The sequence below is a fragment of the Aulonocara stuartgranti genome (assembly GCF_965226115.1).
Source record: "Aulonocara stuartgranti genome assembly, chromosome: 5".
Taxonomy (NCBI): Eukaryota; Metazoa; Chordata; class Actinopteri; order Cichliformes; family Cichlidae; genus Aulonocara; species Aulonocara stuartgranti.
The window spans coordinates 9,632,186-9,656,905 of NC_138943.1; the positions used below are offsets into that span (position 1 = coordinate 9,632,186).

The following is a 24,720-nucleotide window of genomic DNA, read 5'->3' on the forward strand; positions in this document are numbered from 1 at the left end:
CGGAATTACTGCATAGAGCGCAGTCTAACTAAAACAAAATGGGAGAAAGTGGGATAAAAAAGCCTCTATCAATGCTTCGATAGTATTTTTTTTCCTCACACTCCCCCTCTGTCTATTGAAACAGAGAGAGGAGGGAAAAGATTTGATGGTCTCCAACAAAGGAGATTTGCATAAGCCTGGCTCTGGGAGTTGAGCAGCTGTTGTGAATGAGAAAGCAACAGCGTCACGTCACCCGTATTAAGAGCAGCAGGGCCCGGCCTGATTAAAGCAAGGGAATGGGCCCATCAGAGCGGCCCGCCAGCTAATGGGGCGGATATTAGTCCTCCTCCCCAGGAAGGAGATGCCAAGGAGGAGTTATGTTTCTATGTATAAGAGACACCAAGAAGGGCACTCCAGTGGGCTTTCTTCCAGAGCCAGAGATCTGTTAATTGCTGCCAATTAAAACGAGGTTAAATAAGAAATGATCGATTCAGATTTTAGGATGTTGTGGGCGGAGTGGAATTGTTTATCTCATTAGTCCTGGAGGATACGTCTACCATAATTAGGTGCACATGTCTGTAAAAGCTAAACAGTTCTCATTGTTTGTTTGTTTGGCCTGTCACTCAACATGTAGCACCATGTGGAAAGTTTCCACTCTATAATGCCTAGCTGCTAAGAATGTCTCAATAGGAGAAACAGTAGGTTTCTCTCCGCTGCAGTAACTCTATACGATGCTCCATGAGAAAATTGTCAAGAATAGATGTTAAGAAAACACTTGATGGAGTGGACACCAGCATTGAAAATGAGAAAGTGTAAATGGGCATCCCGAGGGAAGAGGCGCTGCCAGCTTGGAATGCAGTCAGCACGGACCTCAAAATGACTGTACAGTATCTTTGCGGGCTTTTTCTCTGCTCCTGTTTAAATAGGGTTGGTAATTTTGCCCTCCACACCATCAAGGACACAATACAACTTCCATCCCAAAATTACACCAATTCTATATAGAACTAAAAATGTCTTTAAAGGTTTGGCTTGAATAACATAATGAATAAAAACACATTTCATCGTCTTTCTTTCCCTTTTTTTTGTCCATGATCCTCATACATCACTGGTCCACCTAGAAGCAATTTTCATTTAATGGCAAACGCTGCAACATTTGTGTATATATTGCAATGCTATTGCAAATCTCTATAGAATTTTTTAATCACTGATTATTAGATATTAAAAAGTGACAATGCACAATACAAGTATTGTGCTAGGTACAGCTGAAAGCTGATTTCCATGTGTATTCTTTGGGTGGGCTCTTTTGGGAAACCACCTCTGATGTTGCATTAGTAAAAAAAAGAAAACAAAAAGTCTTATCCGAAAAATGGAAAAATACAAAACAAAAGAACGAGAATCGAGAAGATGATGTGCCAATGCTACAATTAAGCTGTGTTTAAGATTAGGAAAATCCTTCTGGAAAAATGATGATTTATATTAGAAATAAGTACGCAATGAGTTCATGTTTGGAAAACATTTGTTTTACATTTAAATTACTGCTTTGTTTGGTTCAGGGGGCTTCGTATTATAATTTCAATAACAAACTTCATGAAACAGGACCAACTCTAAATGAAATGATAAAGTTAGCCTGTTAGTCGGTAAGTCTTGCCTGGCTTCATTTTTGCATCAACTTTATAGTTATTATATTTTTACTTTGCTCCAGTTTGAACCCCCCCCCCCCCTTCCCACAAAAAGTAAAGGCTGTAATGTGACAAAAATTGGAGTCAAAATAGTGACTTGGATCCTCTTTACATTTTCATTTGTTTCTTGAAGTGTTCTTTCCCTTTTTATTGATTAATTTTTCTTCGCACTTTTCAGCATTTAGAATAAATGCACACATTTATGTGTTTTCCAGCTGTCCCCTCAGCGCCGCAAAATGTGATCTCCAGCGTAAATGAAACCTCTGTAATGCTGGAGTGGATGCCCCCTCGAGATTCAGGGGGCCGCGAGGATGTAGTCTTCAACATCATCTGCAAAAGCTGTGGCGGAGGCCGAGGAGGGTGCACCCGATGTGGGGACAACGTTCAGTTTTTACCCCGCCAGTTGGGCCTGACAGAAACTCGGGTCTACATTAGTGACCTGTTGGCCCACACACAGTACACGTTTGAGGTGCAGGCTGTCAACGGGGTGTCAGATCAGAGCCCCTACTCCCCTCAGTATGCCTCAGTCAACATTACCACTAACCAGGCTGGTAAGTGGACCCATCTGTCTTTTTCTGCACATTATACTCCCCATGTGGCTTCTCTTCTCTTCTCTTCTCTTCTCTTCTCTTCTCTTCTCTTCTCTCCTCTTCTCACTGTGTTTATTTCTGTACTTCTCCCCTTTGTCACACACTCCTTGTAGAGAACCTCTTCATTGCTCAAACCCCTCTACAAGCACATAATGCAGAGCACATAAAGCTCCACTATGTCTGTTTCTTTCCTGCATGGTGATGTATGCAGATTAAGGGCTGTAAATGGGAAGGAGAGTGCCGTTGATGATGTGACAGACAGAATGTGATGGCCTGCTGGTCTTTACAGTGTGACCTCATCACCATGTATTTCAGACTGAGGAGCTGAGAGCAGGCTTGCTGCTGTCTCCCCACTTCATCTGCGGTTCAGTGATTACAGCTTTATACGCATGCAGCCACTTGGTTGTGGAATTATATTTTTAAAAAAGTAATAAAAGCAAGGCTAGTATCGCAATGTATGAGCTACCTTGTAGACTAAAAAAACCTTCATAAATGAACGAGAAACCAGTATTTTAGTATGTTAATATAAAACATCTTGATAAGTGGGGCAACGTTGTAATCTTTAGGATTTTATAGAAATCAAAATCTTATTTAATCATTCTTGTGCAATGGTTGGCGCTTTCCAAGCTTTCCACTATGCAATTGCAGCCAAATTCAGCCACCGCATCTCTGATTATTTTACCGAGGCAGCTGAATTGATTTGTTCTTTAATTGTGTCTATGAAACGCATCATTTGGCGGGCTAAGCTTCGTTTCCCAAAGCACTGATGAGCGGAGGGATACAGCCTGCACTTAATCTTTGCACTGGCTTTGCATTCCATTGGCAGCAGGCTTAGGTGTCTGTCATCACTCATCATCCATGCCTTTGCACTGCAGGCAGTCTTATAAATGCGCTTCTTACAGCACCATGTTGGTGCCCTTCATTTTTGAATCATAAATTCCTTGTGCCTTTTTAAAAAAAAGAAAAACAACGAGAGAACTGTATGCAAGTTGAATGATGATATCTACAAGAGGGAAATCCTTTATTTAAAGTGACCCGTTGTAACAAACGTATGTGATTTGTTTGTTTAAAAGCTCCATAAAGTGCTCCGTTACAATGCTGAAACTCTGTCACACTAAAACAGAGGCCTTTATTCAAGCACAGACCTCTTTTTATTGTCTGTTTTGATTTGAGTCACTGGTGTGGTGGGTTAATGAGGGCCTGTGAGTGCAGTTAAGCGTTGTAATGAGGCCCCTGCCCCACTCTGTCTCACTGGGCCACAATAAGTCTGCCACCCCAACCCTTGGCTTCTCTGCTTCTCCTGCCGAGGGGTCCTGGCGGAAATTGGGGGGCTCTGTGCCCTCTCCACTGAAGTATCCGTCACTTTGGATTAGGCAGCAAGAGCTCCCGTCAGATGGAGCTGTGAAAAGAACTCAACTCTTGCTCCCCCCCTGTCCACGTTCCCACCTTCCCCCATCACCTTACTGCTCACTCCAGGGACACAGGATTGGAGTTTTGCCGTGCTACGCTACAGGCTGGGGTCACAGGGACTGGAGGCCATAATTGCGTCTGGTTTGTGAGGCTTGGAGGTTACATAAACATCGTGTCACCCCTAATTAACTCAGGCAGTTTTATGCCTCCCCTTACAATGAAAATGAGAGCGTGAGATGGAGAAAACAAAAGCCAGAGTCTATGAATTTTTGTAGATACATGCATGTAAATCCGACCTGCTTTGGACCATCGGCTAGAGCGTTCTGTGAAAGCGACAAAAAAGAAAATTTGAAGCAAGTGGCGTAAAAGTGTGTCTCATTACTTGTACGGATGGCTGCCTCTTCTGCTATGACTTGTTGGTGTAAAGGGTGGTGGGGTATGGGGGGGGGCGTGAGCAAAACTTCTCACTCTCCATACCCAATCAAGCACCCACCACACGCTATTACCTACAGGGCTTATCCTCCCACTCTGTAGGTGGTTGGCGACAGTTCCTCTGTGATAAAGGACATGATTGCCCTGGAAAGTGTGGCGCTTGATTACACAGTGTAATGCCACACAAAAGCAAATTCTGGGCTGAATGCCGTTTGAGCCTGTTTTATAAGCGTATGACTAATTCCCCAAACCTTGTATTGTGCGCAATACGCAGAAGCCTTGAAATGTGCCTCTAAGCCTTTTTTGTAATAATGAGTCACACTTAAGCCATTTACTTTGGCTTCACTGTATTTATATGTTACTTATATGGGACATGAAATATGCACTGGAAATCAGGCAGAGAGTTGCAAAAGAGATGCTTTACAGCAGCGAAAAAGCCATTTCTGGGTAATGCATCTGTAGTTATGCCACAAGACCATCCTCACAAACATTTTGTGGTGCACTATATGTATACATATTCTAAATTAGTTATACTGATAGTTGATACTGGGTGTGGAACAATATTATAAATGAAACCAGAGCACTCAGAGTGCAACTCTCCCTGCAGGACAAGGGCTATACTAAAACTTTTGATATTTCTAGTTTTTATTATTACGATATGACGATGTCAGCCTGTTATGGTGCCATTGTGATGTCATAGGGTGTCATATTGAAAAAATAAAAAGGCTCTCGCCATGCCCTTCCATATGATATATTACTCAATATCGTTTGCTGTGATTTATTTTCAAGCCAGTTCTGACCTTGGGTGTTAACTATGCTTAGCCAACAAAGGTACTTGTGACCACCAAAGCCTGCTAAATTGTTGTAAAGTGTGAAGACAATACGTGGGTAAAATAAAGTTTTTACTGTTTCTTCAAATTTGGTGTCACCTTGACCTAATTTTCACCAAGATTAAATCACCTCGAGCTGTATCTACCATCGCACAAAATTTGAAAATGATATCTTGAAAACTAGGGCTGCTAGAATGTTAACAAATGGACAAACAAACAAGCACAACCGATTACATACTCCCTCCCTTCCTTTCAGGGGGAGAATAAAGAAATTGAGGGTCTAGCTCAGGAGTTAGTGGGTATACAAGTAAAAGTTTCCTTTGGTAAAATACTGTATTGAACTCCAAATATCCCAGGATGCCTCCATTAGTCTGTGTAACAGCAGGGTGTGCATAGAATAAAATAGTGTGTGAATGTGTGGCTTGTACTGCCAACACAAGGCCAAGAAAAAAAGTGAATAGATTTCTTGCTAGCGTATTCAGTGCCTGACTTAGCAACAACTTAGTCGTCTACCTTGTCTTCCAAAAAATATGAAAAACATCTGTATATATCACGTTCACCATTGGCCTGCAATTTCATTTATTAACTGCAGTTTCTTTCAAGTCACTACTCTGTGCAAATATTTTATGGGCAAAGAGTTAGACAGGAAAGGGAAGTCATGTTTATTTATTATTTTTTAAATAAGTAAAATAATCATTTCATTACATTTCATTAGTTAATCTAACCTAGGAAGGAAAAAAAGAAGCAAACAGACGTAAACTAGACAAATGCCCCAAAATAGTTCAGCTCTTTTAAAGAGATTGCTCTTCTGTGCACTGAACATTATGCGGTGAGGATAGATTTTATATTTGTCCATCTTATGTTTGGTAAGAAGATTTACAACAAGTGTGTCATTACCTCCTCTAAGCAGTGAATTACTGAACACGTGCATTGTGAAAAAAAGAGGTTATATCCAGCAAATCCAGTTTTTGTCAGTATACTCATGACTGTGCATGACTGTCCAGAGAGAATTTCTCACTCTGCACCAACTTGCAGTTTTGTTTTACATCTCACTGTATTCTTGGGGAGCTTTTCATTTGTCTGACTCAATCTTTAACTTAGTAGATTTCAGTCAAATGAAAGTAGCAGTAAGGTGAAGCAAAAAGATGTAGCAATAAGGCAAATTACATTGTTTTGTAGTAGCCACACAGACAAATAGCAGCGTTATCAGTATATTTTAGATGTTTTCATTTCCTAGGTTTTGTGATTTTTGCCTCATTTTTTAAATAAACCACCATTGCCAAGCCAGAGTGACCAGGCGGCCCTTTAAATTGGTTCTGCTTGAGACTGGTTGAAGTTGGGATTATGTCAGTAGGGATTTTATGAGAAATCCATCCAGTTATTGTATGCAGACAAGACATGAATAAATAATAGCTAAGAACAGAACTGACATTTATGTTATAGCTTACTCTAGATATGCTGTATCATCAATTTCAGTGCATAGAATAGAGATCATCTCTTACCTCAGTGAGTACTTATCGGTATTCTGCAGACAGATGAATGAGATCTCCATATCCTCAGTGTGTTTGCCATATTGCATTCTGGTTGAGTATATTAGATTTCAGAGGACATATTTGTTTAGGCGTTTCATTAACTCAAGGTGAGCTGCTGCTAATGCTATTGAAAAGCAGAGGAACTGAATTGGTTTCTTATCAGGTGAACTGGCTGATTGTGCGAGGGAACCCGGGTGGGGTGGCGGTGGGGGCAGCGTGTAATCGGGTGCAGCCTTTTCATATGGTCTAGAGAAGATTTATGACTTAATTATGGTCCAAATTGCCCAGGTCCACTGTAACCAGGCTACCAAGTCCTTTGCTGCTCCATTGGGCCATGGTGTGAAAAGCACTGGTACAGAGCCAGCTGGGACCGCCAGAATGTGTCAGTACACCAAAAAGCCAATGTGGCTACTACGTTGTTAACTTGAGGGCACTGAAACCCGTTACAAAAGATATATTATTTTTGGGCCACGGCCACTGATTGACTGCCTTTGTTTAGTACAGTGGCATTTTTATCGATCAGACTTGAAACGTAACATTTTAAAAAAGTGTTTCTGTTTGAAAAGCCTTATGTGTGCTTCATTCACTATATAGTATCTTAAAAAGTTATAATACATCCTCATGCATATGCAGTTCACATCACTAACAGACCAAGGTAAGAAAAAAAATCAAACAAACTTGAGATAAAATATTTAGAAATTTTCTCAGTGGAGCAGCAGCTCAGTATCAGCAAAATGCCAGAGATGCAAGCTGAAAAATAGAAAATAAACTGAGAGTCAGACAGGGACCACCGGTATACATGCCACGCAGTGTGACAGTGACAGAAGGTGTTGAGAAGGGCACATATGGTGGGTGCCAGTGTAGGTCAGCCAGGCAGACAGACAGGAGGCCTCAGTATGCACCTGGACCTCAGTACTGACAGAGCCTTGAGAGAAGGCTGTTCTGGTAGTAAGCCAGCAACCCATACATAAACCACATTCATGTGCTTGTTGATACTGAGCCAAAAGGAGGAACTTGGGGTTCAGTGTATTGCCCAAGGACACTTCAGCATGTTGAGAAGCCACGGATCGAACTGCCAACCCTGCGATTATTGGAAACCCACTCTACCTGAGCCACAGCTACAGGCTTTAAATAAGCAATAAGAATTTAATTATGACTCCCCAGAAGAGAATTAGCACATGGATTCTCTAAATTAGTTAACTAATTGATTTTATTCATAAATCTTTCAGTAGTCATTTGAATTTTTTTTTTTCAGGGTAGATTTTATGGATCTTTTCCCTCTCATTTCCATTTATACAGGAAAGCAGAACAGAAAAAACACCTCAGCTGTATATGCATCTTGGTGAAAAGGCCATGATCTTTTGGTCTGTGGGCTGTCAAACTGAGCGTAACGTGAATACATTATTCATTAACATTGAGTGTATTAGCTATACACTGAGGTGCATAAATGACTGAGCGTGCAATCATTTATTTACTTTTTACATTCAAGAGCATGAAGCTCTGATAATTAAAAAAGATAATAAATAAAGGTCATGAAGCAAAAAGGGGTGACAACGTAATCAGCTCGCTGTTTTCTAAGTGATTTTCTATAAACTTTATGGAGTTAACTTCGTCAATTAAGCAAATGGATTTATGATAAACTCGGTGCCACTCCCCGCTTTTGTCTCTTTTGACTTTCTCCCTGATCCTCTCTTTTTGTGTCCCCGCTCAACCTTTCTGTTTACAAAACACACTCAAATTCCTGCAGTCATGTACACCAAGTATTCCTTTGAAGGCGGCTGGAAAACAAAGTTGTCACTGTCTGAGCAACTGTCTTCTTCCCGTCTGGAATTTCTGGTGTGATCGTGACACGCCACCTTCCCCCCGCTCCTGCTCGCACGTCATGAATACCTCTCATTTTTTAATGTAGCCTTGATTCGCTCGCACGGATCATACTGAACACACAAGCTGCAGACTCTCATCCACTTGAACGTATTAACTGTAAATTGGGGTCAGGAACTTTATAATGTGAGATGATCTTTTGGAAACTGTGCTATTGTGCGCCACTCATTATAACAACTTCATACTATGCAGATAAGAATGACTTCAATGTAAAGACAGAAGTCATTGCTGCTCATTGACACAGAAATGAAGCAGGTGTAGTAAATGCAATTTACACATCTTCTTTATTTTAGATAATCATTACTTCTGAGCTACTGAGTGGGAGTGACAGGAACTGACAGAACTTGTGTAAATCCTCGTACATATTCAGATTTGTTAAATGAGAGTGATAGTAAATCAGGACACTGCTTAAATCGCTGTCAAATAAATTATCTTTAAACAGATCTCCATTTGAAGGATGTCACACCATACTGGATTTCATATCTTCACGTTGTTACACTATCCACTCTTTTAAACACATTTTTATCCCAGTGCATTACGTTTTTGCTCTTCTCTTAGATGTTACTTGGGTTTCAGATATGCACACAAGGTGTCCCACGGTGTAGATAATTCAGTACACTGAAAGCAGAAAGATATTAAATAAAGTTTGTATTTGGAGATCAGATAGGTGCTGGTGGATTAAGTCCTAAACATGTCAGGAGACTGCACAATACACACTATTTCATATTTACTTGCATTTTTACTTGCTGGCTAGGTTTAGGCACCAAAAACTCACAGTTAGGTTTAAGTTCAAATATGCCTCTCATTAACCATGCCCTGCTTTAAATGTGATGCCAGGGGATCAGATTTAAATCACTCTTTCCACAGCCTGGTTCATCAAGTCCCTGATGCCAAAACACACCTTGTGCGTATCTCTGATGCCAGCATTTTTAACTACAGCAGTGTATGGTGCCCAGGGAATGAGAACAGCCTGGTCATTCCAACCCTGTAAAACACTGACATGCTTCTGGAGTTTTTCTCCTTGTAGATGGCAGTTTAGAACTTGTTTAAATACATTTAAATTAGAGTGCTGATTAAATGGAGTTCCTTCAGTTCCTCTCAGAGCTGTGTGTGTCAAGAACTTAATTCCACACCTGTGGAATTATATTTGTCAAAAGTGGTGTGCGAGGAAAAACAAAATCAAGAACAAATCATTTCATTTCACAAGTGTGGATATTCATTATCACAAACAGTTAAATTACTTTGTAATTTCCTGTACATAAATTCAGCAACTCGTATGGACTGAATTCAGAGAGAACTCATCATTCACATGAGTGCGCCTGCTTGGCAAACTCTGCAGCGGATTCACACTCTCGCAGGCAGCTCTGATCACGAAGCTGAATTCTACTCACGCAGATCAATCTGACTTTTGAGAGTCGGGAGGGTGGAGCACTGAGGAAGAAGGAAACTAATGTGATTCGTCACTTTCGAAGCAGTGACACCATAACCTCTGTGCCTGGTGCGATCAATTTACCATTTGAAAGTGAGATTCACTGGGTAGCAACATGGGCACTGTTTCATATTGTACTTCTTCACAACCTACAAAATAAAGTTGGTGAATTAAGTCTAAGGATCTTGGAAAGAAAAGCATCTGGACTTCTTTACGGACTTCTGGACTTCTTTCCAAGCTCCTTGACTGAGAACATTCACAGACATTTTGGTAGGAATTAACTATCAGCTGTTTTTTTTTTGTTTTTGTTTTTTTGTGTGTGTGTGTGTGTGTAGCCAAGGAAGTGCTGACAATTATGACCAGATCACTTTAATACTGAAGAAATCTTTAAAAGAGACTGAAACCACTGCACTCCTATAGTCTGTCATGACAAGAGTGCACAAATATAGCATAACGCAGTTATTATGGCTTAACATGTTAACCTAAACCTGATAGACCTGTTTAATGAGACTCTGGATATCCACAAGATATCCGGAGCCAACTTTTTATTGTAATATCTGTACAAATTTTCCTAAATTTTGGCCTCTGACACGTCCTCCATATAATAATAATAATAATAATAATAATAATAATAATAATAATAATGATAATGATGATGATGATGATAATAGTAATAGTAATAATTATGATAATAATGATAAATAAAATAAGACACTGAAACTAATAAAAACAAAACTAAAACTAAACTTTTCCAAACAATACAAACTAAACCGAAACAGGAAAATCTAACTAACTGAAACTAAACTGAGTTAAAAACAAAAAGGCAGTATGAAATAAAAGTATGATAACTCTGTTCTACGTGTACGGGTTGTTGAATTTACAAGCGAGGAATTGAATTCTGAGAGAGGCAATGAATACCTGCGTCTATGAAATGAAGTTATTTTCTCGCGCTCATGTTTTATCTCGCGTGCTGCTTTTGACACAAATGTAATTCCACGCATATCCTTGTGCCAGACAGCTCAGACTTTGTTTGTAATGCCCAAGTCTGCCCACAGAAGCAAACAACACACATATTGTATTCTTTAGTCCATCTGAAGTGTTTAACAGTTGAAATGGGTGGGTGAGAATGTACAAAGTTTGTTGTATTAAAAGAAAACTTTTAAGAATTTTAAGAATCCGTGTGATTTGGCAGCAGCTTTGACAGTTTCTCTTGTGTTTATATACAACACATGAAACCGTCTGGTATAAGATTGCCCTTGGTTTATTTTCGCAGTCTATCAACTTTTGTAGTGACAGTCATTCACTACCATGCATGTCCTTGTTAGATCCACCAACATGCAGTCACTAAAGAGATGTACTGGTTTTGATTATAAAATGTATAAATATCCCTCCCTCCCTCTGTCCACATATACTAACCTGGCTTGCATTTCTTCTGCCTGCAGATTTTATATATTGGATTAGAATTAAACGCTAACCTCTGCAAGCATCTGAAAACTGGTCAAACCTCTGAATCGCCTATTTTAGAATTAGCTTATAGATGTGTGAGTGCGTTAAAGTCCGCAAATCTTTTCCAGTGCAGATGGTTTAAAGCTTGATGAACTGAAATCTCACTTTTGTAGCTTAACTGCGCTGGAAAATCTTTATAGATATAGAAGCCGCAATCCTTTTCAGCTGGGGAAACAGGGCAGGCTGCCAGCATGCTAAAAGTACATGCAAATATGGGCTTCTCTCTTTAAGACATCTCAACGTGCTGCTAATAAATGGACGGCAGTCGAGAGACTGGAGCAGTGGCAGCCTGTTTAGGAGAGAGCCTGGTAGAAGACCAGCTGCTTTGAGCCCTTTGGGAGAGATTGCTCTGCAGGGAAACTGATTTTTTACAATGAAAGGAAAAAGGGATTTACAAGCCCTGACCTGTTCTTGCTACCTCCCCCATCTTCCCCAAATCATAGCATGGTTCTCTGCAGCAGAACATCTAATCAAATCAGAGCCACATGGTTGCAGACACAGAGTGATGCAAGAAAGATGCAGATAAAAAGCCTCAAACATATACTTTCTCAGAAACATGATTCATGTGCCAGCGAATGTTTTTCACCTTTTGGCTGTGCTGCGTTGACTGATATAGAACAGAGTGAAAAGTATTAAACCATCAGGTGGTGTCATCTGTTAGCTGCAGGAAGTAAAATCATTATTTTGATTACTGTGATTTTTTTCCCCACCACTGCTCAGCCAAACATAACGCTATGTAACTCAGTCTAAAGGAGCTTTTTCAGTTCTTATAACCCTGAAGGAGGCCCCTGTCTGCGCTGAAATCGACCATCAAATATCTTAAAAGCCCCTTTTCTGTATTTCTTTAGTTCTAATTCAGGTTAGCTGCTCTCCAGCGCAAGTAATGTAAGAATGTTTTTCCAGCACAGATAATGGGCACTTTAATAAATTTCATGTAATTATCAGCTGTGTAAGAAGGAGACTGCTTTTTAAAATAGAGCAGAACATAAAGAGATGGCCTGACAGTGAAGTTCAGACTTTATTAAGCTTATACCCTTTCCCCTAACACTTGCTAACTTGGGCCTTCACACACAGCAAAGGGATATAGACAGAAAGTTAAGATGCTGAAACAAGATTACAAAAAAGTAAAAGAAAAAAACTAAGCTGCATCTACACAGTTGCTTTTTCCTCTTGCCTCAGGTAACATAATGGCCTTATAATGGGTGAGTAGTTTCTTGGGCTGGTCATAGTAGCTGGGCTTATCAACTTTTCTAGTTGAACCCCTGCCTTTCCATTTTCATCATGAAACACATGACATGTGTAGAGCACAGCTCAAATCGCAACATCTATCTTGTTGGTTTTCCAGCTGTTCTATGCTGTGCTATTAAGTCAGGTTAGCATTCCTACTGCGAGAAGGAAAAAAAGCCCTTGAAGGTATGTAGCTACTGAGGGAGCTCTCCAGTGGGCATGTACTCTCTTTTTCACCAAAGCAGTACTAGGTCCTAATCTCACACCGGTTCCATGGGAAAGCCACACTTATCTATGTGTGTTAGCAGAAGCATGCCCCATTAAATTGCCTTGGATTTAAATGAGTGAAAATATCCCCCTAAACCCTGTCTATAATTGATTAGGGAAGTCGCTGTTATGTTAGAACATAACAGCGAAAGATCTATTAGTGATGTTAAGCAAAACAGAGCCTTTGTATTCTCTGCTTGTGAGCAAAGGCCAGAGTGTCATGCTAGAATAGACTCCAAAAGCACTGTCTTCCATATCAGATCCCAGGCTGGGTTAATAATGTGGGGTCTGAAACCTAATTCTCCTATAACAGCTGGGGCCTCCCATCTTCTCACAATTAAGCAATGCGATTGCACTCCTCCCCAGGCCCCAGCGTATTCATTATTTGATTTGATTATTAGTCTGATTATCTCTGAGCTATTTATAAGTTTAGTTATACTGGAGTTCAGGAAGTTAAATGCAGTCACACAAAATAAATAATAATCATACGAGGGCACAGAAACAGAAGAAGCATGCTTGTGACAAAGATATTGTATCGGCTGTGATTATCACTAACAGTCCTTGTCCTGGTGCCCTCACTATTCTGTAACGTATGGGAAAATAATAAAATACTCCAGTTAGGTCCCAGCATTTATCTTTTAGGTTCAGCAATCTAATCAAATTATATGAATGTGCAATCTCTGTCTTTGCCATTATAGCTGCTTCATTAGTTTTAAGAACATGAACAGAGGATTCATTGAGAAAACGAAAGCATCCATTGCAAGCGCAGCTCACTCACTATGAAGACATTGATCTTACTTGACAGAAAATTGGCTTACTTCGTTTAAATGGTAGGGAAGATTTTCACATCTTTGTTTTTAATTCCTAATTATCTTTAATGGAGCAGGATCCACATGATTTAAAAATAATTACTGTAACAACAAAGAAAATTGTTTGAAACAGCTACAATATGTATTTAGTGGCATAACTCAGTGACTAATGTTGACACAATGGAAACCAAGTATTTATTCAACCCTTCAAATTATAGATGGACTTGTGGAAAAGAATTCTCGGTACACTTTAAGATTTGGAATATAATGGAGACTTGTAGATTTGGAGTACATCAATGGGATGTCTGAAAATGGTTTTCATATGTGAATCAGTGCTGTAGCTCTTAATGCAATGAAAGGCTGACTTGGCATACTTCTACATTCTGCAGTCAATTGGTGGAACGTCAGCTTAGCTTGAAATGTGTGTACTGAACTGACTTGAAAAGTTCAGCACAGCTGGATTTATATTCATAAATGCATTCTTATTTTCCCTGCAAGCGTGATGTTTCAACACTTGGTATTCTTACTTAGTATTCACCTCAGTCATGTCATCATTTAATCTTAATCTGTTTGTTTTTAGTTGCACCGCCCCTTATTGGTTTCTTGAGCCCAGACATGGCGACTGCCACTCTGTCTGGAAGTTGTCCTTTAACAGAAGAAAACCACAGTGTTCCCCTCCAACAGCTTTCGATGTTGGCATGTGTCCATCCTCTGAACATGAATACATGAGCTGCCTTTGTTTCTGTGGCCCTGTATCAGGTTACTAAGCAAGGCTGCACTGTGTGTTTAATAGAAATGTTATGCAGGAAAGGCCATGTGGCAGTCTTGAATATATGCTATGTACATCCGTAATGTGATACTCGTGAGTCCTCCTTAGAGTCACAGTTTGCCTTATTAGGCCGTCGTCTTGTGACTGCAACCAAACTAGCAAAAGAACTTGGAGATGGAAGAGATTCCTATGACTGGTGTCCTGGCTGGATACTGTATACATTACTGTACCTCTGGCTCAAGGATAGGGGCATGATGTACTTGCAGAGTCACAGGCCGTCATGGTTTAAGTGCTTTGCTGAGATGAAATACAGAACCTCAATTTATTATCTTCTGGCAGTAATACATGAGAACATACTCATTGCCTTTAATATCACTGTTTATATGAGACATCATAATTTGTTGCATCAGAAGGATGCTTCTGTTTTGGTCAGAGGGCATTAACAGCTTGGCTGATTGGTTAATTATAATGAGTAAGATTAAAAATGGGACTTTTTAGTCATTGGCTCATTCAGTCAATATGTTTACTTATATATGATATTTTATCCCCTGCCTTAGGACAGTAGTTAGAAAGATGTGCCTTCCTGTTACTCACTTGTAAGTGTTTCACAACAAGAATGAAAGTTTTATTGAATATGAAAAAGCCACACACACACACACACACACACACACAGCCTTAGAGTCTTAGATTATAGAGGCGTGGCAGTTGTAGTTTTCCAGTCAGTGGATTTTCCATAGAGAACGCGTGCCGGTGGAGAGACTTTTGACTTTATTGCTGGGACTCTGGGGAGCCACTTTGTTGCTGGTTGAGGGCTGTGTGTGTGAGCAGCACGGGTCTGTAGGGGATGAGCATGGGGCTTGGTGTCCATAAATCTTGCCCAGCACCCCTCCTTCTCTGACACCCTAACCCACCCTACCCTTTCACACACACTCAGAGGAGCAGACATTAAGGCCTGGAGGCCTTGCCAGACTTCCCATACATTCCCTTTAGCTTCTCTTAGCTTAACACTGACCTGCAGCACCCTGAACTAATCATAATGGATGTTAGATGACTTGAGGTGTTCACGCCCCCCCCCCCCCCCCCCCGACCTGACAGAATTTTAGGTCACTGAGCTGTGTAAGACCAGAGTAGACCACCCATGATGTAAGACGTTTAAATTACTTTGTGACTCAGTTTGCTCGAAAACACATGTATGATTAAAATCAGGCAATGGAGTAAAAAATAATTTCACTTGTTTTGCTACATAAAAGAAAAAAGAACTTCACTAATGTCACAACCTTGAAAAATATTTTCTCTCTATGCCCAATAAGTTTTAAACTCACAAAAACAAAACAAATGTTTCAAAAAAATTCAAAAAACAAGCTTTGTTTTTTAAAGAATGTCTTTATGACACAGAGAATACTATTCAAGATAGACCTGACAAATGTGTGATCAAATATTAAAACTCCTAACTATATACTATTACCAGAGGGATTTACCTTTTAGGCCATTTACTTGTTGTTGTTAGGCAAACAGATCAAAAGTTTTGAATATTTAACTAGAAAATGGATACTTAACGTTCCAGCCAAACAATTGTGCAGCATTCTTTAAAATCAGCTTGACTTAATCTTATTACTAAGCCAGTCCATCACAGTCAACAGTCAGCCTTATTTATTTTTTATAAATGGTGGAATTGCAAAAAATGTTGGCAGAGAAAACACCATTTTTAAAAAAAAAAATCTTAATAAAACAGGAATGCGGGAGGACAAAAACAGCTTGGTAAGAATTTTGTGTAGACTCTTTGTGGCTCGTGTTATTTGCTCAATTTGTTTAGTTTATTTGGCTTCAAAATGTGCTTTATTCATGTAATATATGATGGTCTGGTGATTTTAAAATGATTTATTTGTAGAAGGTAGTCTGTTATCAACAGTAAAACAAGCGGGAATTAATCCCATGAAAGTCACGGTTGATACTGGGAAGTCCCGTGACGCTGTTTATGTGATTTAGCTAGTGTTGTCACTTGCCAACTTGAAATGCTTCCTAGCCATGAAACTCTCCAACAGGAGACTCCACTTTATTACATTAGATTTTATAGCCTTACACCTTTGCAGAACCCAGTGTTTGGCTGTGACTTTAAAGATCCTGTAAAACTCTCCTGAGCATGACTGTGAAGTTGGTGGTGATTGATTTGCTTTTTACTTAATATGCTGTTGTTGTTATCTCTTTACAGCTCCATCGACTGTATCTATAATGCACCAGGTGAGCCGTACTGTTGACAGCATCACCCTCTCCTGGTCCCAGCCCGACCAGCCTAATGGAGTCATCCTAGACTATGAACTGCGGTATTATGAGAAGGTACAGCTCATGCACATTCATTTGAACACACACTCTTTACTCGTACTCATAAAAATGAATTCAATTTCTTTTTTTCCCATTTTAGAATAAATAAATACAGTCACAGGATGCTTGGTTTGATATAAAAAATTCTAATCAGCCAAACACATGGCAGCAACACAGAACATTTAGGCGGAAGTTTAAACCAAACATCAGAATAGGGAAGAAAGTGAATTTAAGTGGCTCTGGATGTGGTGTGGTTGTTGATGCCAGACGGGCTGGTCTGAATTTTTCAGAAACTGCTGATGTACTGGAACTTTCCCACATAACCATCTCTAGGGTTTACAGAGAATGGTCAGAAAAAGAAAGTATCCAGCTCGCTGCAGTTCTCTGGGTTATACTGATGACCGAAGAGAATATCCAAACCTCTTTAAGCTATTGGGAAGGCAGTATCATCTCATTACAGCCAAGGTATGCAGAAGAGCATCTCTGAACGCAAATGTTGAACCTTGAACCATGGGCTATAGCAGAGGAAGACCACACAGGGTGGCACTCCTGTCAGCTAAGAACAGAAAACTGAGGCTACAATTTGCACAAACTCACCAAAACAGGACAATAAAAGATCTGAGAAATGTTGCCTGGTTTGATCAGTCTGAATTTCTGCCAGAATTTGGCATAAATAACATGAAAGCATGGGCCCATCCTGCCTGACATCAAAGGTTTAGGCTGCTGGTGGAGGTGTAATAATATGGGCACATTTCTGTTGCACACTTTAGAACTAACTGAGCGTAGTGTAAATGGCACAGCATGAGTCCAACTAGGTACTAGTAAGGTATATCTAATGGAGTGGCCAGTTAGTGTCATTTGTTAAGCTTTTTTTTGTTTGTTTGTTAATTTAAATTCAGAATGTCTGCCCACAGTAGATCATATAAAGCTTGTAGAAAGAGCTTGTCAAACCCTCTTTCATTTATAGAGAATGAGCAGACGTCACTGGGAAAGGAAGCCATGCTCAGGCCTGCAGTAACAGCCACTGGGGACTGATGCAGACTTGTGGTTAAAACAATGGTACACTGACTGCTGTAAAAATAGTTTTTAAGGGGCAGGCTCCACCAAATAGGCATACTTTCTCACAACAACGCTTGAAGTGAGAAACGTGCATTGATTTGAGCAGAACGTTCACTTAAATACATATAGCCATTCACAGACATAGCACACACACGTATTTGCACACACATAAGCAGCATTTGTCAAGCTTTTGTCTACATGCTGAGCCATTCTACTTTTGAGTATAATTCCTTTTTCTGACACTGCTGGAGAGAGCTGTCAAAACAATCATCTTGACCCCTGCTGTGACTCAGAAGTGTGCGCTGAGCACTGCATTGAAGGGAGCAGTTAAAAGAGTCTCTGCTCTCAAACCTGTCAGCTTTCGGGAGAGGAAGAGCGTGGTGGTGAAATACAACTCTGATCATCACAACGTATGGCTCAAAGAAGCCGACTGACCTAGAACTGCCACCAACTCTACCTTCTTAACTGCGGCTGTTGGAGCACTTTCAGTCATGCTTCTTTATTAAGCACTGCATTATTTTTGTGGTAGCAAATGATTCATATTAGTTCTCTTGAGGTTACCTTGAATTTAAAAGAAATGTAGAGAAGTCAGGAAATTTATCAGTTTTTTTTCCTCTGCACTGTTCCAGCTCCAAACATAGCAGGTACAATGTGATTAATATACACACAGTTTAAAACAACACAGCGTGATGAATGAAGATAAGAAAAATATACATATCTATATATATATTAAATTCCTTATAAGTGCTAGATGCTGCGCTTGTCGATACTATTGAATTATTTGTCTCTTCTGGGTTCTACTTTAAGAAGTAGTTCATAATTCTTATAAGACTGTTATTACTAATGTTCCCAAATTTAACATTTTGTTTTCTTTAACATGCTTTTTTCTTGCAGGACCAATCAGAATATAACTCTACCACTATCAGAAGCCAGACCAACACTGCAGTCATCCGCAGCCTCAAGCCAGGAAGCATCTACGTGTTCCAGGTCCGGGCCCGCACCGTAGCTGGGTTTGGACGTTACAGTGGCAAACTGTACTTCCAGACCATGACTGAGGGTGAGAATTCAGCCAATGTTCACCAGAGCACGCAGGGCTGTTATCACCTTTCATGCGTGGCCTGCCGACACACCATGTTGTATAGTATGAATTCAGACAGCTGCTGGAATGCGAAGGAAGCATGTTGTGGTGTAAACAATCCCAATACCCGAAACCATATAAGACAGGCCTTGAAGTCATATTCTTATTTCCATTGTCCTTTTTTCAGCAAGAGCAATCTTAAATATTTTATTCGTATAATAATTACTATCCTCCTTTTCAGCGCTGCAGATTTCTTTCCTTTGTGTTGTTAAACAGATTTCTTTATGAAAAGAAAAAATGTAGCTTTTTTGTTTTTAAGCTTTCAAGTCAAACACAAGGTACTGCGATACCTTATCTTTGTACTGCAATATAACTAAAGACGAAGAACATTTAGAAGACATCAGTAGAATTGTTTAATTTTAGAACCAAGCCTGGGTTTTCCCCCTCTGAACATCATATTTCCTGTGCCTGCGGTGCCGTCTTCAGCCTTTAATACAAATATCCTTGATGCCGTGCTAATGCTACAGGTATCAAACTGTCTCGTACCTGTAAATATTGTGTAAACATAGACTCTAACGTGTGTGTGTGTGTGTGTGTGTGTGTGTGTGTGTGTGTGTGTGTGTGTGTGTGTGTTTGAAAGAAGACGAAAGGAAAAATGACTAGCAAATGAAAAGTTAAACAGAAAAAACAGAAACTACTGTGCTTGTAACTATATTTTTGAAACTGGGGTTTCAAAAGAAAAGCACAGATGCTTTAATTAATTATTAAACTGTATTCACATCAAAGTTTAAAAAACAAATACAATTGTACAGAGAAATTATTACATCAGCGAATTCTCAGCAGAGTTCCAGCAACCTACATCAGCACACTATCAATCACTTGCACTAACTTTATTCTTGATGAATGATTGAAGACTCCAAAGAGTTTATTATATGTTATTAATGATTTAGGCAACACTTCTAGCCCCACACAACTTTGTAAATAATAAAAATAAATAATACAACCATGACGTAGTTGTAAATAACATCTTGGTGGTGAATATTGTTCATCAATAAATGTGGTTTTTTTTCTACTACCACCTACATTACATCGTATTATGAACTATTAACTATTACTAAAAAGCAGTGGGAAACTCACACACCCATTTGTCTGGAAGATTGCAAAGTTGTTTATCATTCGTGGTACTCAAGAAAAGAATCTGGCGCCGTGGCTGTGTGCACATTCAGTAGCTGGTTTCCCATTTTTGGCTGCCTGATCAGTCTGGGTCTCACCCAAACATGCTCTCTCTCACTTCACACACTTTCTGCCAGATGATTTGTCCATATCTGTGGCATCTGAACACATTCACTGTGCTTTGGAAAATGGTGCATGCAACCAGTCAAGATGCCAAAATGCTCATCGGTTCACCGAGCCGTATGTTTGTCTGTCACCCATTGCTCCCTCCATATGCAGTGGCTCAGACGCTTGCCCATATGTTTCAGCTTGTGACTCTGCGTGCGTGGGTGTGTGTATTTTTACATGACACATGTTTATCTGTGTTTATCTATATATCTTTTTTCTTTCTACAGCGGAATACAACACCAGCATTCAGGAGAAGCTGCCTCTCATCATTGGCTCAGCAGCTGCTGGGTTGGTGTTCCTCATCGCGGTGGTTGTCATCATCATCGTCTGTAATCGGTGAGTCAGTTCTGACACAGAGTTTATTAAACTGCTCGCTGATATAATGTCTGAACAGGCCTGCAACATGAGCACTTTTTATTTGTTGAGTTTTTATTAGTAAGCTTATTCGGGGTCATGGCTTCATAAATGTGATTTTGCAGCGATGAAAACAATTTGATTAACATATATTAATTCTTAATAAGTTTCAGTCTCGCAGCAGCAAAAATAATAAAATGTGCTTTAATAATAAAAGTCTGGATCTCTGAAATTAGAGCTCTTTGGATGCTTACACTCAGACGGTGCCAGAGGTTTATAATGCAAGATTAAGAATTCAGTTCTCATTATGGCCGCTTAAATTAAAAGTGTAGCCATCCACCTGTACAGCATTTTAATTCACAGAAGAATGGACAAGATAAATTTTTCAGTGTTCTATAGGAGATCTAACCCTTTTTTTTTTTCTTTTTTTACTATGTAGGCAGGCTATTTTGCTTAGACATGTCACTGTCATAGATCGTGATGACATACTGTAGATCAGGGGTGTCAAACTCAAATACACAGTGGGCCAAAATTCAAAACTGGAACAAAGTTGCGGGCTAATGTTAATATTTATTGAAATATATTTATTCCTCCACATATAAGAATAAATCTTTTCTTATGGACTAAAACACGTTTTGCTGAAAAACTGAATATGGAACAAGCAAAGCTTAATACTAAACAATATATATATTAGCTGTATAATACCAGTAGGCCAGCTCTAATAGTAATTTGGTATGGCTTCGCGGGCCAAATGTAATTAGGCTGTGGGCCAAATTTGGCCCGCGGGCCAGAGTTTGACACCTATGCTGTAGATCATACAGTGCAAAAAAAAGGTAAAAAGAATCTGATCTGATGTGCCATATATTAAGTTAAGTCTGTAATACTAAAAACTAGCTCAGTGGCTAAAACTATGATACAGAAACAGAATTTAAAAAATTGCTTTTTCATCTAACCGAAGTATAATCTTGTTAGGGTTTTGTTTGTTTTGTTTTGAGCCAGAACTTAGGGTGGCGCTCTGAGATATCTGGTTATGGTGGTGCGCTTAGTTACAAGTTGGATTCATAAGCAGAAACGATGAAGTGCATACCTACAGTGCTAAGTAACAGATACTCGAGTCTTAGTAACAAAAAACTTGAGCACAAATTTCTTCGTTTTCTGTAGCTGAATTTGGGGATTTTAGCAGTCAATGAGGGATTAACTTGTTTTTGGCGAAAGCCTCAAGTATTTATTGGAAGATCTGTAGGAATTGGCAATACCTGATATTTTTGTATTTATTTATCTGTGAAGAAGACCTCTGTCATGTTCTGTTTGAAGAGTCTCTGTGATGTTACCGATTACTATACAAGCTTATCTAATTGAAAATTGAGATTTATGTGTTTACCAATAACCCCCACCCATGTTATCATTATATGAACTTGGGGAAGGAGGGAGAGACATGCAGATTCATGCAGTTGCCCAACTGTTGTGTACTGGAAAGAAAATCGAATTAGTACGACTGCATAGCTGGATACTTTTCTCTGTACAGCAAAAGGCTTCTCTGCTCACCAAGTCCTGGCTTGCAGCAATCTCCTCAGTTTAGGTAGACCTGGGGTTGTTTGATTTGTTTCTCTCCTCCTCCCTGCTCCTTTTCCTTGAACCAGTGCTAGAGTTCTTTGTCTTTCCCCCAGGAGGCGTGGCTTTGACAGGGCAGATTCAGAATACACAGACAAGCTGCAGCACTACACCAGTGGCCACAGTGAGTAAACCACCACTCCTCTCTGCTTGCGGTCACCATTGTTTCCTCCTCCTGCACCAGACACACCTGTCTCCATGACTACCACGTCACATAGTCATCTCCATGGCTATCACTCAGACCTCATGCTGCCACACACACCTGTCTCCATGGCTACCACCTTGCATGCTGGTGTCCTTGGCTACAGCCCTGCACAGCACCCCATTATTTGCTCGTCCCCCACTTTGTTATTTGGATCTGCTCACTCAGAGCTTGGATTTAACCACATCAAAACCAGTGTTCCAAGTGTGTGCGTGCGTGCGTGTCTGTGTGTGCGTGTCTGTGTGTACTGTGAAACACATTTCATAGTTAACTAAATCCATTGTGCCAGAAATAGGTCAGTCTTTACTCACGTTAAGGCCATTAGCATGCTAATGCACGTGAGTCATTTGTCATTGTTAAAAAATTCAAAAGACTCTGAATGAATGAAATTACTCAATGATTTTCTTCGTTTTCAGGCAGTGCAATATCATAGGGACAATAATGCAGAGATAAATCTGTGAAAAAGGACTGAGTAATTTCACCACTGCTTCATCTAAGATCTTAAAGCTAATCTGTCTCTGTCCTGCATGATTGGAGAAACAGAGATCTGTTTTGAGCTCAAGTTTATGACCTAATCTAAATGTGTTTATTTTATTTTGTAATTACCACTCTGTTTCATCTTTTTTGTGTAAAATCCTCTGTGTGAAGAATTCTAGTTTAGTTCAGTTTCACTGTGCTAGTGAAAGGCGTGGGTATTTCACAGCTATTAACATCAGAAGCCAGTGTGCCTTTGTGCATTCTGTCCTCACACCAGTCACAGTTCAGACTTCTGCCCTTGCTCTTGGTGGTCTTTGCCATCGCATGAAGGTGGTCTGTTAAACAGTGCTACAGCTTGGGAAGAGATTTTAGGGTTTAGTAAATGGGGTGGGGGGTTTCCTGGTAAGATCGTCTCCATCTGTTCGTCTCTGCACCGTGTTTCTTCAGCGTTGTGTGCCAGGTTTTGAGGCAGTCTGCTAGCTCGGCTAGCTCTGCAGTGGACCATTAGTTCAGTATCCATTCAAATAGCCTCTGGCTTGATGTGTAGGTATGAGCTTAATAATCGGATTTAAAACTTGGGACACTTAAGTCCCTGAATGCTTAAAAGCCACCTTAAGCCAATTTACCTGGCACTAGGGCTTAGGATAGCCAATTTATTTCTTGGAGTGGGGCTAAGCAATTCTGATATATGGTCCAGGTTTCTTTCCTGGGTGTTAATGGCACTATGACTCACAGGAGATTATACATATATATTTTAACCTGCCTTATCATAGGACTGGAGGTACCATGTCCTTGCTGCCTGAATAGCCATGCACGATAGCCATGAGGCACTACTTATAACCTCTATTTGTAACTACACTACTGCTTCCATCTTTCAACCTTCATCGCTTGAATGTCACGCCAGAAATCCCATAATTGTACAGGAGTGTGTGAATGCAAGGTGAATTGCTTGTTAATGTGCCTCACTGCATTTGGCTGTCAAGCCACAGCAGTGTAAGCATGACCACAGGAATCAAATATTATAGCTGTACTTTCCTTTTTTACAAGTGACTCCAGGAATGAAGATTTATATTGATCCGTTCACATATGAGGATCCCAATGAGGCTGTGAGGGAGTTTGCGAAGGAGATTGATATATCCTGTGTGAAGATTGAACAGGTCATTGGTGCAGGTAATGGAAAAATCTGACTGAAACATGGCCAGAATACGACGCAATGTTTGCTGAATTCTAAATAGCAGTTGATGCAAACTTTAATTAAACAATTTTTTCTATGCAACCTCTTTGCAGGGGAGTTTGGGGAGGTGTGCAGTGGCAACCTAAAGCTTCCAGGTAAACGGGAGATGTTTGTGGCGATAAAAACACTGAAGTCTGGCTACACAGAGAAGCAACGGCGAGACTTCTTAAGCGAGGCCAGTATCATGGGCCAGTTTGACCATCCTAATGTGATTCATCTGGAAGGTGTGGTCACCAAGAGCAGTCCCGTTATGATCATCACTGAGTTCATGGAAAATGGATCTCTGGACACTTTCCTCAGAGTAAGTGACTACATGTTTGCATTATTTAGCCTGGGTCTCATCCGTGATAGATTTTTTTTTGTCTCAATATTGCGCCTGTGATTTAGTCTTCTTCTACAAATTTTAATTTATGTGGTCTACATAGTACTAAATGAGATAATTATTGCACTGATTTATGTTTGCTGCTAGTTGCATGGTTAGCCGTATATTAATAATGACAAACTGGCAGTGAGTCAGACTGACTTATGAAACTGAAAGCTCTTTATTGCAGCTGTTTTGCTAACAGTAACATTAACTTCACACACTGACAAGATGAACTGCTTCACTGCTTTGAATCTTAGAGGTCTCAATTCAGGGCTTTTCTTGTGACAAGCCTAAAAACTGATGTGATGGTATTAGCAGAATGAGTTTTTTGACAACAGTGT

At 40.0% G+C, this 24,720-nt stretch overlaps 1 protein-coding gene across 8 annotated transcripts in view; it reads left to right on the forward strand.

Moving 5' to 3' along the window:
- Window positions 1-24,720, forward strand: part of ephb2b (eph receptor B2b) — a gene marked incomplete at its 5' end in the record, with an annotated part of 170,500 nt that overhangs the window by 133,481 nt on the left and 12,299 nt on the right. For 4 of the 8 annotated variants that reach the window (XM_082532132.1, XM_082532136.1, XM_082532138.1 and 1 more), the window contains 7 exons: window positions 1,874-2,209; window positions 16,550-16,674; window positions 18,613-18,775; window positions 20,365-20,473; window positions 22,159-22,226; window positions 23,829-23,951; window positions 24,069-24,316. In XM_082532132.1, the coding sequence (XP_082388258.1) occupies window positions 1,874-2,209; window positions 16,550-16,674; window positions 18,613-18,775; window positions 20,365-20,473; window positions 22,159-22,226; window positions 23,829-23,951; window positions 24,069-24,316 (1,172 nt within the window). The remainder of the gene's footprint in view (window positions 1-1,873; window positions 2,210-16,549; window positions 16,675-18,612; window positions 18,776-20,364; window positions 20,474-22,158; window positions 22,227-23,828; window positions 23,952-24,068; window positions 24,317-24,720) is intronic. The other 4 variants (XM_082532133.1, XM_082532137.1, XM_082532134.1 and 1 more) reach the window with 3 other exon arrangements.